General features: G+C 47.3%; 1 protein-coding gene across 1 annotated transcript in view; it reads right to left on the bottom strand.

Moving 5' to 3' along the window:
* The window catches only part of LOC122562959 (F-actin-monooxygenase MICAL3-like), a 201,072-nt gene that overhangs the window by 138,302 nt on the left and 50,986 nt on the right, over positions 1-11,784 (bottom strand). Inside the window, exons 5-7 of the mRNA XM_043716261.1 lie at positions 7,332-7,427; positions 4,160-4,246; positions 223-412 (exon numbers count right to left, since the gene is read on the bottom strand). Coding sequence (XP_043572196.1) covers positions 223-412; positions 4,160-4,246; positions 7,332-7,427 — 373 coding nt within the window. The remainder of the gene's footprint in view (positions 1-222; positions 413-4,159; positions 4,247-7,331; positions 7,428-11,784) is intronic.

Here is an 11,784-nt window from a genome sequence, read left to right as displayed (position 1 = left end):
GGGGGGGGGGGGGGGGGGGGGGGGGGTGGGGGGGGGGGGGGGGGGGGGGGGGGGGGGGGGGGGGGGGGGGGGGTGGGGGGGGGGGGGTGGGGGGGGGGGGGGGGGGGATGATGGGGTTAGGTTTGATACGGATGGAGTGAATTTCAAACAGTGATTTGGTTGTGGAGTGCTGTTTGGATGGACGGGTTGTCATGCATGGTGTGTATGTGGATGTGAGCTTACCATTTTCTGGATTATAGGCGTAACTGGCAAGTCGGAGTGTTACACCACAGTGCGCACATTTGAAGCAGCCACGGTGAAAGAACTTCCCTTCAGCACTCAGACGCTCCATCACATAAACTCGCTTGCCACAAAAATAGCAAACGTCACTGCCTCCAAACTGTGAGGGGAACTCCTTCTTCTTCAACGATTGCTAAAAGGAGAGATTTTGTTACTGGAGTCATGTTCAGGCACACCTCAAAGTCCTTTTCAATGACTGCCCCAGTATCCCCTTGCTATTTAGATCACCTCCTACATTAGGCCCCCATCCCTTCAACCATTGTCACAAATTCTCACACACTGCCTCCTGTTTCCTATGTGTCTGCCTGATGGAGTTGATAGTTGCCTCACATCTGGGTGTGGGTTCAATTCTCAATCCAGAGATCCCAAAATCCAGGCTGAGAGAATGTGGCACTGTCAGAGGTGCTGTGTTTCTCTGGAGACATGAACCAGACACCTGCCTGTCCTCTCAGAGGATCACAAAAGGCAGTGTCCAAAACACAGGTATTCTGCCCATTGTCCTGCCTAATATTTATCCCTTAACTAAGATCACAAAAACAATCATTAGTGCTGTTGGACAGAACTTGCTGGAGTGTAAATTGGTTCCATGTTTCCAAGAAACCAAGACCTATAAATAGAGGTGGGACATACCACCCCCGCTTCACCAGAGACTGTCACTGATGATGTTACCTAGTCACGGTGACAAAACGTCTGAAAACAAACCTTCCAGCTCAGCGAGCTAACTTACAGACTTATCATCAACCTGAGCTACAAATCTTCTCAAAAATCACTAGAATGGATCCTATTTAGTCCCTCCTTGACCCGCTCCAATCCCATGCCCACCACTCAACCACAATAAAATTCAGAAGCAAAATCAAATGTTAGTCCTGTGAATTCACAAAACGTATCAATCATGTTAGTGATCACAACTTGCCAACCCTGTGACTGTAATGGCTGGTGTTTCTCAGTGTCAGCTGCAGTGCATGTACAGTATCCCAACAGGTGAAAGAGAAGAATTCACTTCACTATGAATTTGTACGTAACTGTCTTATTTGGGAGGGAGGAGAACTAGACTGGCTGGTTCTCAATGACTTCATCCTAGGTTACTAAAGGAGGTCCCAGTGGAGATAGTAGATATCCTTGCTCTGAACTTTCTGAGCTACCAGGAATGTACCATTCAGCTGGAGAATAAAAAAACAGGCACCAGGAGATTTTAGTTAATGAAGGAGGGACAAAGCAAATTTGTAAAAGGCAGATCATGCTCAACTAATCAAAAAAAATTGTTTAATGAAATAACAGAGAAGCTCGCTGAAGGGAATGCTGAGGACAAAACTGAGATGGATTTTAAGCACTGTTCAACATTACCACAGAAAAAGGAATATGACAGTCAGTGACAGCTTAGCTAAAACATTGATTAAGGACAGAAAACAACAAATAACAAGGAATGATTATTTTTCAGGTTGTAGCACAATATACAAGAATTAAGCTGGGTGGTTCAGCTCCTGTACTACCTGTGTGTGTGTGTGTTAGTGACAGCTCCTGTACGGTCTGTATGTGTCTCAGTGACAGCTCCTGTACGGTCTGTGTCTGTCTCAGTGACAGCTCCTGTACGGTCTGTGTGTGTCTCAGTGACAGCTCCTGTATGGTCTGTGTGTGTCTCAGTGACAGCTCCTGTACGGTCTGTATGTGTCTCAGTGAGAGCTCCTGTACGGTCTGTATGTGTCTCAGTGACAGCTCCTGTACGGTCTGTGTGTGTCTCAGTGACAGCTCCTGTACGGTATGTATGTGTGTGTCTCAGTGACAGCTCCTGTACGGTCTGTATGTGTCTCAGTGACAGCTCCTGTACGGTCTGTGTGTATGTCTCAGTCAGTGACAGCTCCCGGTTTGTGTGTGTGTGTCTCAGTGACAGCTCCTGTATGGTCTGTATGTGTCTCAGTGACAGCTCCTGTACGGTCTGTGTGTGTCTCAGTGACAGCTCCTGTATGGTCTGTGTGTGTCTCAGTGACAGCTCCTGTATGGTCTGTATGTGTCTCAGTGACAGCTTCTGTACGGTGTGTGTGTGTGTCTCAGTGACAGCTCCTGTATGGTGTGTGTGTGTGTCTCAGTGACAGTGGCTGTGTTGTCAATCTGTGTCAGCTCCTGTATGGCCCATGTGTATCTCAGTGTCAGGTTCTACATATGTACAGAACACAGCAGAATGTGTTGCAAGGATGTTTAGATGTAGAAGTTATGCCCTTAGTACTTGACAGAAGGCCACTCAGAAAAGGGAGTAGAAAGCAAAAACATTTTGAAACCTGAGGAAGTGTTACTCAATAGCAGGAGGATAAGTTGTGAGGCTATATAACAGGCAGGATCAACCAAATAGGAAGTCAAATAAACAGCACAACAGCGAGTGTGATACACAATTCCCACAGCACAAAAGCAAGTGTGATACACGACTTCCACAGCACAACAGCAAGTGTGATACACAATTCCCACAGCACAAAAGCAAGTGTGATACACGACTTCCACAGCACAACAGCGAATGTGATACACAACTCGCATAACACAACACAACAGCGTGATACACAACTCCCACAACACAACAGCGAGTGTGATACACGACTCCCACAGCACAACAGCGAGTGTGATACACAACTCGCATAACACAACAGCGAGTGTGATACACAACTCCCACAACACAACAGTGAGTGTGATACATGACTCCCACAGCACAACAGCGAGTGTGATACACAACTCGCATAACACAGTGAGTGTGATACATGACTCCCACAGCACAACAGCGAGTGTGATACACAACTCGCATAACACAGTGAGTGTGATACATGACTCCCACAGCACAACAGCGAGTGTGATACACAACTCGCATAACACAACACAACAGCGTGTGATACACAACTCCCACAGCACAACAGTGAGTGTGATACACAACTCCCACAGCACAACAGCGAGTGTGATACACAACTCCCACAACAGCGAGTGTGATACACAACTCCCACAACAGCGAGTGTGATACACAACTCCCACAACACAACAGCGAGTGTGATACACAACTCCCACAACAGCGAGTGTGATACACAACTCCCACAACACTACAGCGAGTGTGATACACAACTCCCACAACACAACAGCGAGTGTGATACACAACTCCTACAACACAACAGTGAGGTGATACATGACTCCCACAACAGGCATGTCAGGATATGAGGGGCAGGAATAGTTTAGGAATACAATGTAGGGAGCTATGAAAGAATCAGATATACTTTCATGTTGTGGTGCTACAGCTAACAGCTCAGTGGAACTTAACCAGACATTGCTTCCTCATACATTGCAAAGCATTTGTGGAGAGAGACTAGGTTCATGATTGCAATGGCTTCATATGTAGAGGATTGGCACTCTTTCCACAGACATCCCATCAAACCTTCCCAGGATAAAGGACCCCTTGGGGATAGACACAGGATAAATCACCCGCTACTCTTTTACGCTGAAAGTAAAGTTTCCTCCACTCTTTTAAACGGAAAATAAAGTTCCCTCTACTCTTAGCTCTCTCTATACTTCTAAACTGCAACTTGACACTATCCTCATCAAACAATCCTAGGACAGGTACAGCACAGGGTAAAGCTCATCATAAAGCTGAATGGAGTCCATGTCTATTATGCATCACTCTGTTGACACAAAACACAGAGATTAGCTGTGACAGAACCGATTAGAATAGAGTTATTGGTGTTAATATTCCACCTTCTAAGACTTGACTCAGTCCTGATTAATGCCTGAATGAAGCCTAAACCAAGCCTGGTGGATAGAAGATTGTGTTAAGAGGAGACGTGAACTGGGGTCAGAAATCACCAACATCAGCCAGAGTTACACACATGAAGCTTGCAACACCATACTGTGATGTCACCTGTGTGCAATGAGATGACCCAGGAACAGGCCAAGGAAGCATTATTACTGTCTTGGGACAAGCTCGCAATGGCAGCACATCTCTTCGCTTGATTTGGAAATACAGGGAGAGAAAGAAAACATTACAGTTTGTAGAATAGAAGTTACAAATCCAGACAATCACAGCTTTTCAGTACAATTATTGGTCATTTCCTCCATTTCAGGACGTCAGTCCTCAGAAAGTTAATACTTTATTTTTTCACCCAGAATCCCTTAACGTTGTCACCGTCAAACACTCTTCCAGGTCAGGAACAGCATGAGGTTAGATACAGAGTAAAGATCTCTCTGCACTGTCCCCATCAAACACTCACAAGGCAGATATAATGCAACTCTGTCAAATTCGGAAAGTATTGTCATGCAGCAACTCTGCCTGAAACCTAATGAAAGCACAAATTTATTATGATAGGAAGTACATTGAAGCCCAACCTTTGAAAGAAAGGCTGATTTGTAGATTAGATTAGATTACATTACAGTGTGGAAACAGGCCCTTCGGCCCAACAAGTCCACACTGACCCGCCGAAGCGAACCCACCCATTTACCCCTTACCTAACACTACGGGCAATTTAGCATGGCCAATTCACCTGACCCTGCACATCTTTGGACTGTGGGAGGAAACCGGAGCACCCGGAGGAAACCCACGCAGACACGGGGAGAACGTGCAAACTCCACACAGTCAGTCGCCTGAGGCGGGAAGTGAACCCGGGTCTCAGGCGCTGTGAGGCAGCAGTGCTAACCACTGTGCCACCGTGCCGCTACAATTGTAGCAATCAAAAACCCAATGACTAAGTTTGCAAATGACACCAAATTAGGGGTTGTACTCAACACTGCTCCCTGCCTCATTCCTGATGAAGGGCTTTTGCCCGAGATGTCAATTTTCCTGCTCCTCAGATGTTGCCTGACCTGCTGTGCTTTTCCAGCACCACTCTAATCTAAACTCTGATCTCCAGCATCTGCAGTCCTCACTTTTGCCTTATTCACATAACGTCAACAATTTCCAAAAGAAGTTCAACACAGACAAATGTCAGGTGATGTAACATGGTGGACAGAATAGTGAGGTCATGTGATACCTGGGCTGTGCATCTGGTTGCATTGAGGGAAGAAAGTGACCTGAGTACAAATATGCCAAATACCAAATGCCATGCCACTGATCAAGAAGATCATAAGGAAGGCACAAAGCAAGCAGTAAGTTTTCATTGTACAGAGACAAAGTTCTGCAAATAGGCAAGTTCTGCTAAAGCAATACTGCATGCTGCTCAGATGACTCAGAGTACTGTGATAGTTCTGGCTGCCTTGTTATATAAAAGGACATCAAGGCACTGGAGAGGGTGCAGAGAAAGGGGCAGCACCGTGGCTCAGTGGTTAGCACTGCTGCCTCACATCATCAGGGATTCCAGCCTCAGTGACTGACTGCGTGGAGTTTGCACATTCTCCCTGTGTCTGCGTGGGTTTCCTCTCGGTACTCTGGTTTCCTCCCACAATCCAAAGATTCAAAGATTAACAAGGATAATCCAGAAATATTTGAAAAATACTGACAATCTGGTCTCTCCTTATTTGAAAACGGAAGGCTCAGGTTAAGGAGTTAACACACTGTTTTAAATTGACAAAAGGTTTTGATGGAGTGTATACAGAGAGAGTATTTCCTCTTGTGGGGAACACTACGACGAGGAGTCATTCGTATAAGATAACTACCAAGAAATCCATTCGGCAATTCTGAAGGAATGTCTCTTCCCAAAGAATGTGGAAGTCATTCCCCCAAGGACTGGTTGAATTGAATTGCATCGATGTATTTAAAAGGAAGCTGGACAAGTGAATGAGAGTGAAGGGAACACAGGGTTATAATGGTCAAATTAGACAAGAACCAAGAGAAAGGTGGCAGAAGGCTCATGTGAAGCCCAAGTCCCAACATGAACTGATTGGGCCGAAGGTCCTGTCTCTGATTGGGCCGAAGGTCCTGTCTCTGTTGTGTATACCCATTGATTAGAGAAATTCAGCCCAATGAATCAGAGACCACAAACGGGGATCAGGTGAAATTGACAAACTGTGTATTACAGGCGATATTGCTGGAAGAGAAATGGACTAGGCTGACAGAGAACTGACAGTCTGTACAGGCAGATCAAGGGGTCTCTTCCCCAAGCAGTGGGCACAGGCAGTTTTTATTGGGATACAGTGATGTGGTGTAAATTAAAGAACAGTCGAGTAAAACACAATCAATGGGAGGACAATCAGCCATCAGGTAGCAGCAATCAGTCTGTGATTGAGTCAGGAGATTCCGATCCTCTGTGTGAGTGTAGGTGTTAATGTCTCTCATCCAGGCATCAACAGGTGTCCATTGTGGTTAGTCCACAAGTGAGGTACCTTGATGCCTTTCAGTCTGAGCACCCTTTGCGGATTCCAGTATGTGTGAGGAATGAGGCTGCCCTTAGGGCTTTGGGAGCAGTTGTGCTTATTGAGCGCTAGGAAGTCTATTGTCAGGCTGTCTCGGGAAGTGTATTCCTCAGTCTGGAAGGGGCTTGAGTCATCTCCTGTTTGCTGCCTTGTGTCTTAGTTAGCCTTGAGGAGAAAGTGAGGTCTGCAGATGCTGGAGATCAGAGCTGAAAATGTGTTGCTGGAAAAGCGCAGCAGGTCAGGCAGCATCCAAGGAGCAGGAGAATCGACGAAGGGCTTATGCCCGAAACGTCGATTCTCCTGTTCCCTGGATGCTGCCTGACCTGCTGCGCTGTTCCAGCAACACATTTTCAGCTCTTAGTTAGCCTGTTTGGTCAAGGCTGAGGTACTCTGGGTAGTTTCTGTTGGAGCTTAGGCAGACATGGCTCCTTATGCTCTTTGTGGCCATGCTGTGGGTGGACAGGGAAGGGGATTTTCTCCTACACCAGTACACTCCTCTGTTTACCTGTTTCTTGTTCATGCATTGTTTTATATTCAGATTAAATGCTTGCACTCTCATTATTATGTACCTCATCAAAATGGAGCCTTTGCCAGTCAGCTTGCCAGCAAAATGCTTGGAAACATCCTGTCCACCCAGAGATGACCCAATGGTCTGAGGGTGAGCAATAGCTGCAATAGCACCACTGCACTATTAAACACGGAATGGTATACATAGGCTCTGCTGTACAGAGTCATAAACAGATATTTACCTGTTTCCACTGAGGCCCAGCACTGTGTTGTGAGATCTCTCCTGGTCTGCTGTAAGGCTGTTGGTCAGGATACTCATCCTCAAAGAGACTTGGTCGCTGTCAATAAGGAAGGTTGGTGTTTAGTCGGGGGGTGGTGGGGAGCAAAAGCAAGAACCCATCACAAGCAAAATAACACAGAGAGAAGGAAACATTACAACCTGTTTAACTATGTCACATGCTGGTTTGAATGCAGTCTGATTTGGGGTTCAGTAGAAGTCTTGTCAATACAATATCACTGACACCCAACCAACAAATACAATCAAGGGATAAAGATATACTGCACGTCACCACTGCTAGGCAGCTCCAGCACCTTGACTCTATCATTCCACCGTAATCCTGAGGGCAGTTACACAGTGCTATGGAGGAATGGGATTTTCAGCTATTACGAGGGGGCATAGCTTTAAATTAAGGGGTGGTAGATACAGGACAGATGTTAGGGGTAGGTTCTTTACTCAGCGAGTCGTGAGTTCATGGAATGCCCTGCCAGTAGCAGTGGTGGACTCTCCCTCTTTATGGGCATTTAAACAGGCATTGGATAGGCATATGGAGGATAGTGGGCTAGTGTAGGTTAGGTGGGCTTGGATCGGCGCAACATCGAGGGCCAAAGGGCCTGTACTGCGCTGTAATCTTCTATGTTCTAAGTAAGTGCTGTGCACAGCAGGGAGGTACACAGTGCATTGGAGAGGAAGAGAGTTACCTATTAGAGCGCAGGGAAGAGAATTATTCAGTACAGTGTGGTGTAGTGGCTCAGTGGTTAGCACTGCTGCCTTACACCACCAGGGACCCAGATTCGATTCCATCCTTGGGTGACACATCCTCCCTGTGTCTATGTGGGTTTCCTCCAGGTGTTCTGGTTCCCTCCTACAGTCCAAAGATGTGCAGGTTAGATAGTTTGGCCATGCTACAGGTAAGGCATTCCATGAATAGAGCGCAGGGAAGAGAATTATTCAGTACAGTGTGGTGTAGTGGCTCAGTGGTTAGCACTGCTGCCTTACACCACCAGGGACCCAGATTCGATTCCATCCTTGGGTGACTGTCTGCACATCCTCCCTGTGTCTGTGTGGGTTTCCTCCAGGTGTTCTGGTTCTCTCCTACAGTCCAAAGATGTACAGGTTAGATAGTTTGGCCATGCTACAGGAAAGGCATTCCATGAACTCACGACTCGCTGAGTAAAGAATCTACCCCTAACATCTGTCTAGAGATGTGCAGGCTACGTGGATTGGCCATGAGAGTTGCAGGGTTACAGGGATAGGGTAGGGGGCTGGCGCTGGGTCTGGGTGGGATGCTCTTTGTCAGGTTGGTATGGACATGTTGGGCTGAATGGCCTGCTTCCACATTGTTGGGATTCTATGATAAAGACAGCTACCTAGTGCAGTGCAGAGTGGTGTGTTACACAGTACAGCGACTTGAAAGAAGTTCTGGGATTTACATATTAATGAACCGAAACCTGTAACCCATTCTAAAAGATGAAAGACTTAACAGAAATCTAGATTTGCTCAATGTATCACATTAGTTGTATGACACTATGTTCTCTTGCTATAAATTCAGTGTCCTATGATCTTACCTCACTAGTGACCTGATAAAGGAGCGTCGCTCCGAAAGCTTGTACTTCCACATAAACCTGTGAGACTATAACCTGGTGTTGTGTGATTTTTAAATTTGTACACCCCAGTCCAACACCGGCATCTCCACACCATTGTACAGTGAAGGGGAGGGTGATTTACCCAGTGCGATGAGGGCAAGTACGTTACTTAGTGCTGTGGATGGGAGCGTGATAACCAATGTAGTAAAGGTAGGGAGCTACCTAGTGCAGTGGAAGGGCGTGGGCAAGTTACCCAGTGCAGTAGAGAAGTCAGAGTTACTCAGGGTATTGCAGGGGAGTGTGTTACCCCATGCTTGGAGGGGAAGGACTTACCCGGTGCTGCAGAGGGGAGTGTTGAAAGCATTTAGAGTGAAGGAGGTGTTACTCAATGTGGGGATGGGGGGAGGGGGGGGGGAGCAAGCTACCCAGTAAAGTGGAGATGAGAGCATTTCCCCGTGCAGTGGGGTCGAGGGAGAGCACATTCCCCAGTGCGGTGGAGGGGAGGGAGTTACCCAGTGCAGTGGGGTTGGGGGAGAGCACATTCCCCAGTGCGGTGGAGGGGAGGGAGTTACCCAGTGCAGTGGGGTTGGGGGAGAGCACATTCCCCAGTGCGGTGGAGGGGAGGGAGTTACCCAGTGCAGTGGGGTTGGGGGAGAGCACATTCCCCAGTGCGGTGGAGGGGAGGGAGTTACCCAGTGCAGTGGGGTTGGGGGAGAGCACATTCCCCAGTGCGGTGGAGGGGAGGGAGTTACCCAGTGCAGTGGGGTCGAGGGAGAGCACATTCCCCAGTGCGGTGGAGGGGAGGGAGTTACCCAGTGCAGTGGGGTTGGGGGAGAGCACATTCCCCAGTGCGGTGGAGGGGAGGGAGTTACCCAGTGCAGTGGGGTCGAGGGAGAGCACATTCCCCAGTGCGGTGGAGGGGAGGGAGTTACCCAGTGCGGTGGAGGGGATAGCGACACCAAATTAAGCCTGCCCCATAACCCAGCAAATCCTTCCTCTGCAATTCTTTTTTGGGAGTTGCTATTGAGTCAGTTCGCACCTATATTTTCAAGCAGCACATTCCAGATCTTACACTCACTGCCTGAAAACATTTTCATCATCTGATCCTGGTCCTTTGGCAGGCCCTTTGATCCTCGTGACCCAGTCCTTCTGCCACTTTCTGCTTAATTACCGAATTAAAACTCTTCTAAATTTCTCATTCTTCAATTAAACTTTCCCTTAACCTTCTTTGTTCTGAGTAAAACAATCCGACACAAATTACAGGGTTAAGGTGCGGAAGGAGGCTGTTCGGCCCACTGTGTCTGCACTGGCTCTTCAAACATACATCATTACTGAACTGAAGTTATGACAGGACTGATATTCCTCATCCCTCATACCATTGTCTTTGTACTTTTGAGTTCTGCTCAGGCCAAGCAAATACTTCGTAAAGGCTTAGCACAGCTTTCTTGTCTTTGTACTTTATGACTAAATACATAATGCAAAGGAAGCCTTTGTAATTGCCTCAGAACTTGTCATAGAGTCACAGGGATGTACAGCACGGAAACAGACCCTTCGGTCCAACCCGTCCATGCCGACCAGATATCCCAACCCAATCTAGTCCCACCTGCCAGCACCCGGCACATACCCCTCCAAACCCTTCCTATTCATATACCCATCCAAATGCCTCTTAAATGTTGCAATTGTACCAGCCTCCACCACATCCTCTAGCAGCTCATTCCATACACGTACCACCCTCTGTGTGAAAAAGTTGCCCCTTAGGTCTCTTTTATATCTTTCCCCTCTCACCTTAAACCTATGCCCTCTATTTCTGGACTCCGCGACCCCAGGGAGAAGACTTTGTTTATTTACCCTATCCATGCCCCTCATGATTTTGTAAACCTCTATAAGGAGAAAGTGAGGTCTGCAGATGCTGGAGATCAGAGCTGGAAATGTGTTGCTGGAAAAGCGCAGCAGGTCAGGCAGCATCAAGGGAATAGGAGAATCGACGTTTCGGGCATAAGCCTTTCTTCAGAAACCTCTATAAGGTCACCCCTCAGCCTCCGACACTCCAGGGAAAACAGCCCCAGCCTGTTCAACCTCTCCCTATAGCTCAAATCCTCCAACCCTGGCAACATCCTTGTAAATCTTTTCTGAACCCTTTCAAGTTTCACAACATCTTTCCGAAAGAAAGGAGACCAGAATTGCACGCAATATTCCAACAGTGGCCTAACCAATGTCCTGTACAGTCGCAATATGACATCCCAACTCCTGTACTCAATACTCTCACCAATAAAGGAAAGCAGACCAAGTGCCTTCTTCACTGTCCTAGCTACCTGCGACTCCACTTTCAAGGAGCTATGAACCTGCACTCCAAGGTCTCTTTGTTCAGCAACACTCCCTAGGACCTTACCATTAAGTGTATAAGTCCTGCTAAGATTTGCTTTTCCAAAATGCAGCACCTCGCATTTATCTGAATTAAACTCCATCTGCCACTTCTCAGCCCATTGGCCCATCTGGTCCAGATCCTGTTGTAAGTGAGGTAACCCTCTTCGCTGTCCACTACACCTCCAATTTTGGTGTCATCTGCAAACTTACTAATTGTATCTCTTATGCTCGCATCCAAATCATTTATGTAAATGACAAAAACTGGAGGGCCGAGCACCGATCCTTGTGGCACTCCATTGGTCACCGGCCTCCAGTCTGAAAAATAACCCTCCTCCACCACCCTCTCTCTACCTTTGAACCAGTTCTGTATCCAAATGGCTAGTTCTCCCTGTATTCCGTGAGATCTAACCTTGCTAATCAGTCTCCCATGGGGAACCTTGTCGAATGCCTTACTGAAGTCCATAGAGA

The sequence above is a fragment of the Chiloscyllium plagiosum genome, chromosome 26, assembly GCF_004010195.1.
Source record: "Chiloscyllium plagiosum isolate BGI_BamShark_2017 chromosome 26, ASM401019v2, whole genome shotgun sequence".
Lineage (NCBI taxonomy): Eukaryota > Metazoa > Chordata > Chondrichthyes > Orectolobiformes > Hemiscylliidae > Chiloscyllium > Chiloscyllium plagiosum.
Note: the sequence above shows the minus strand (reverse complement) of the source record. Positions and strands in the feature narration are given on the sequence as shown.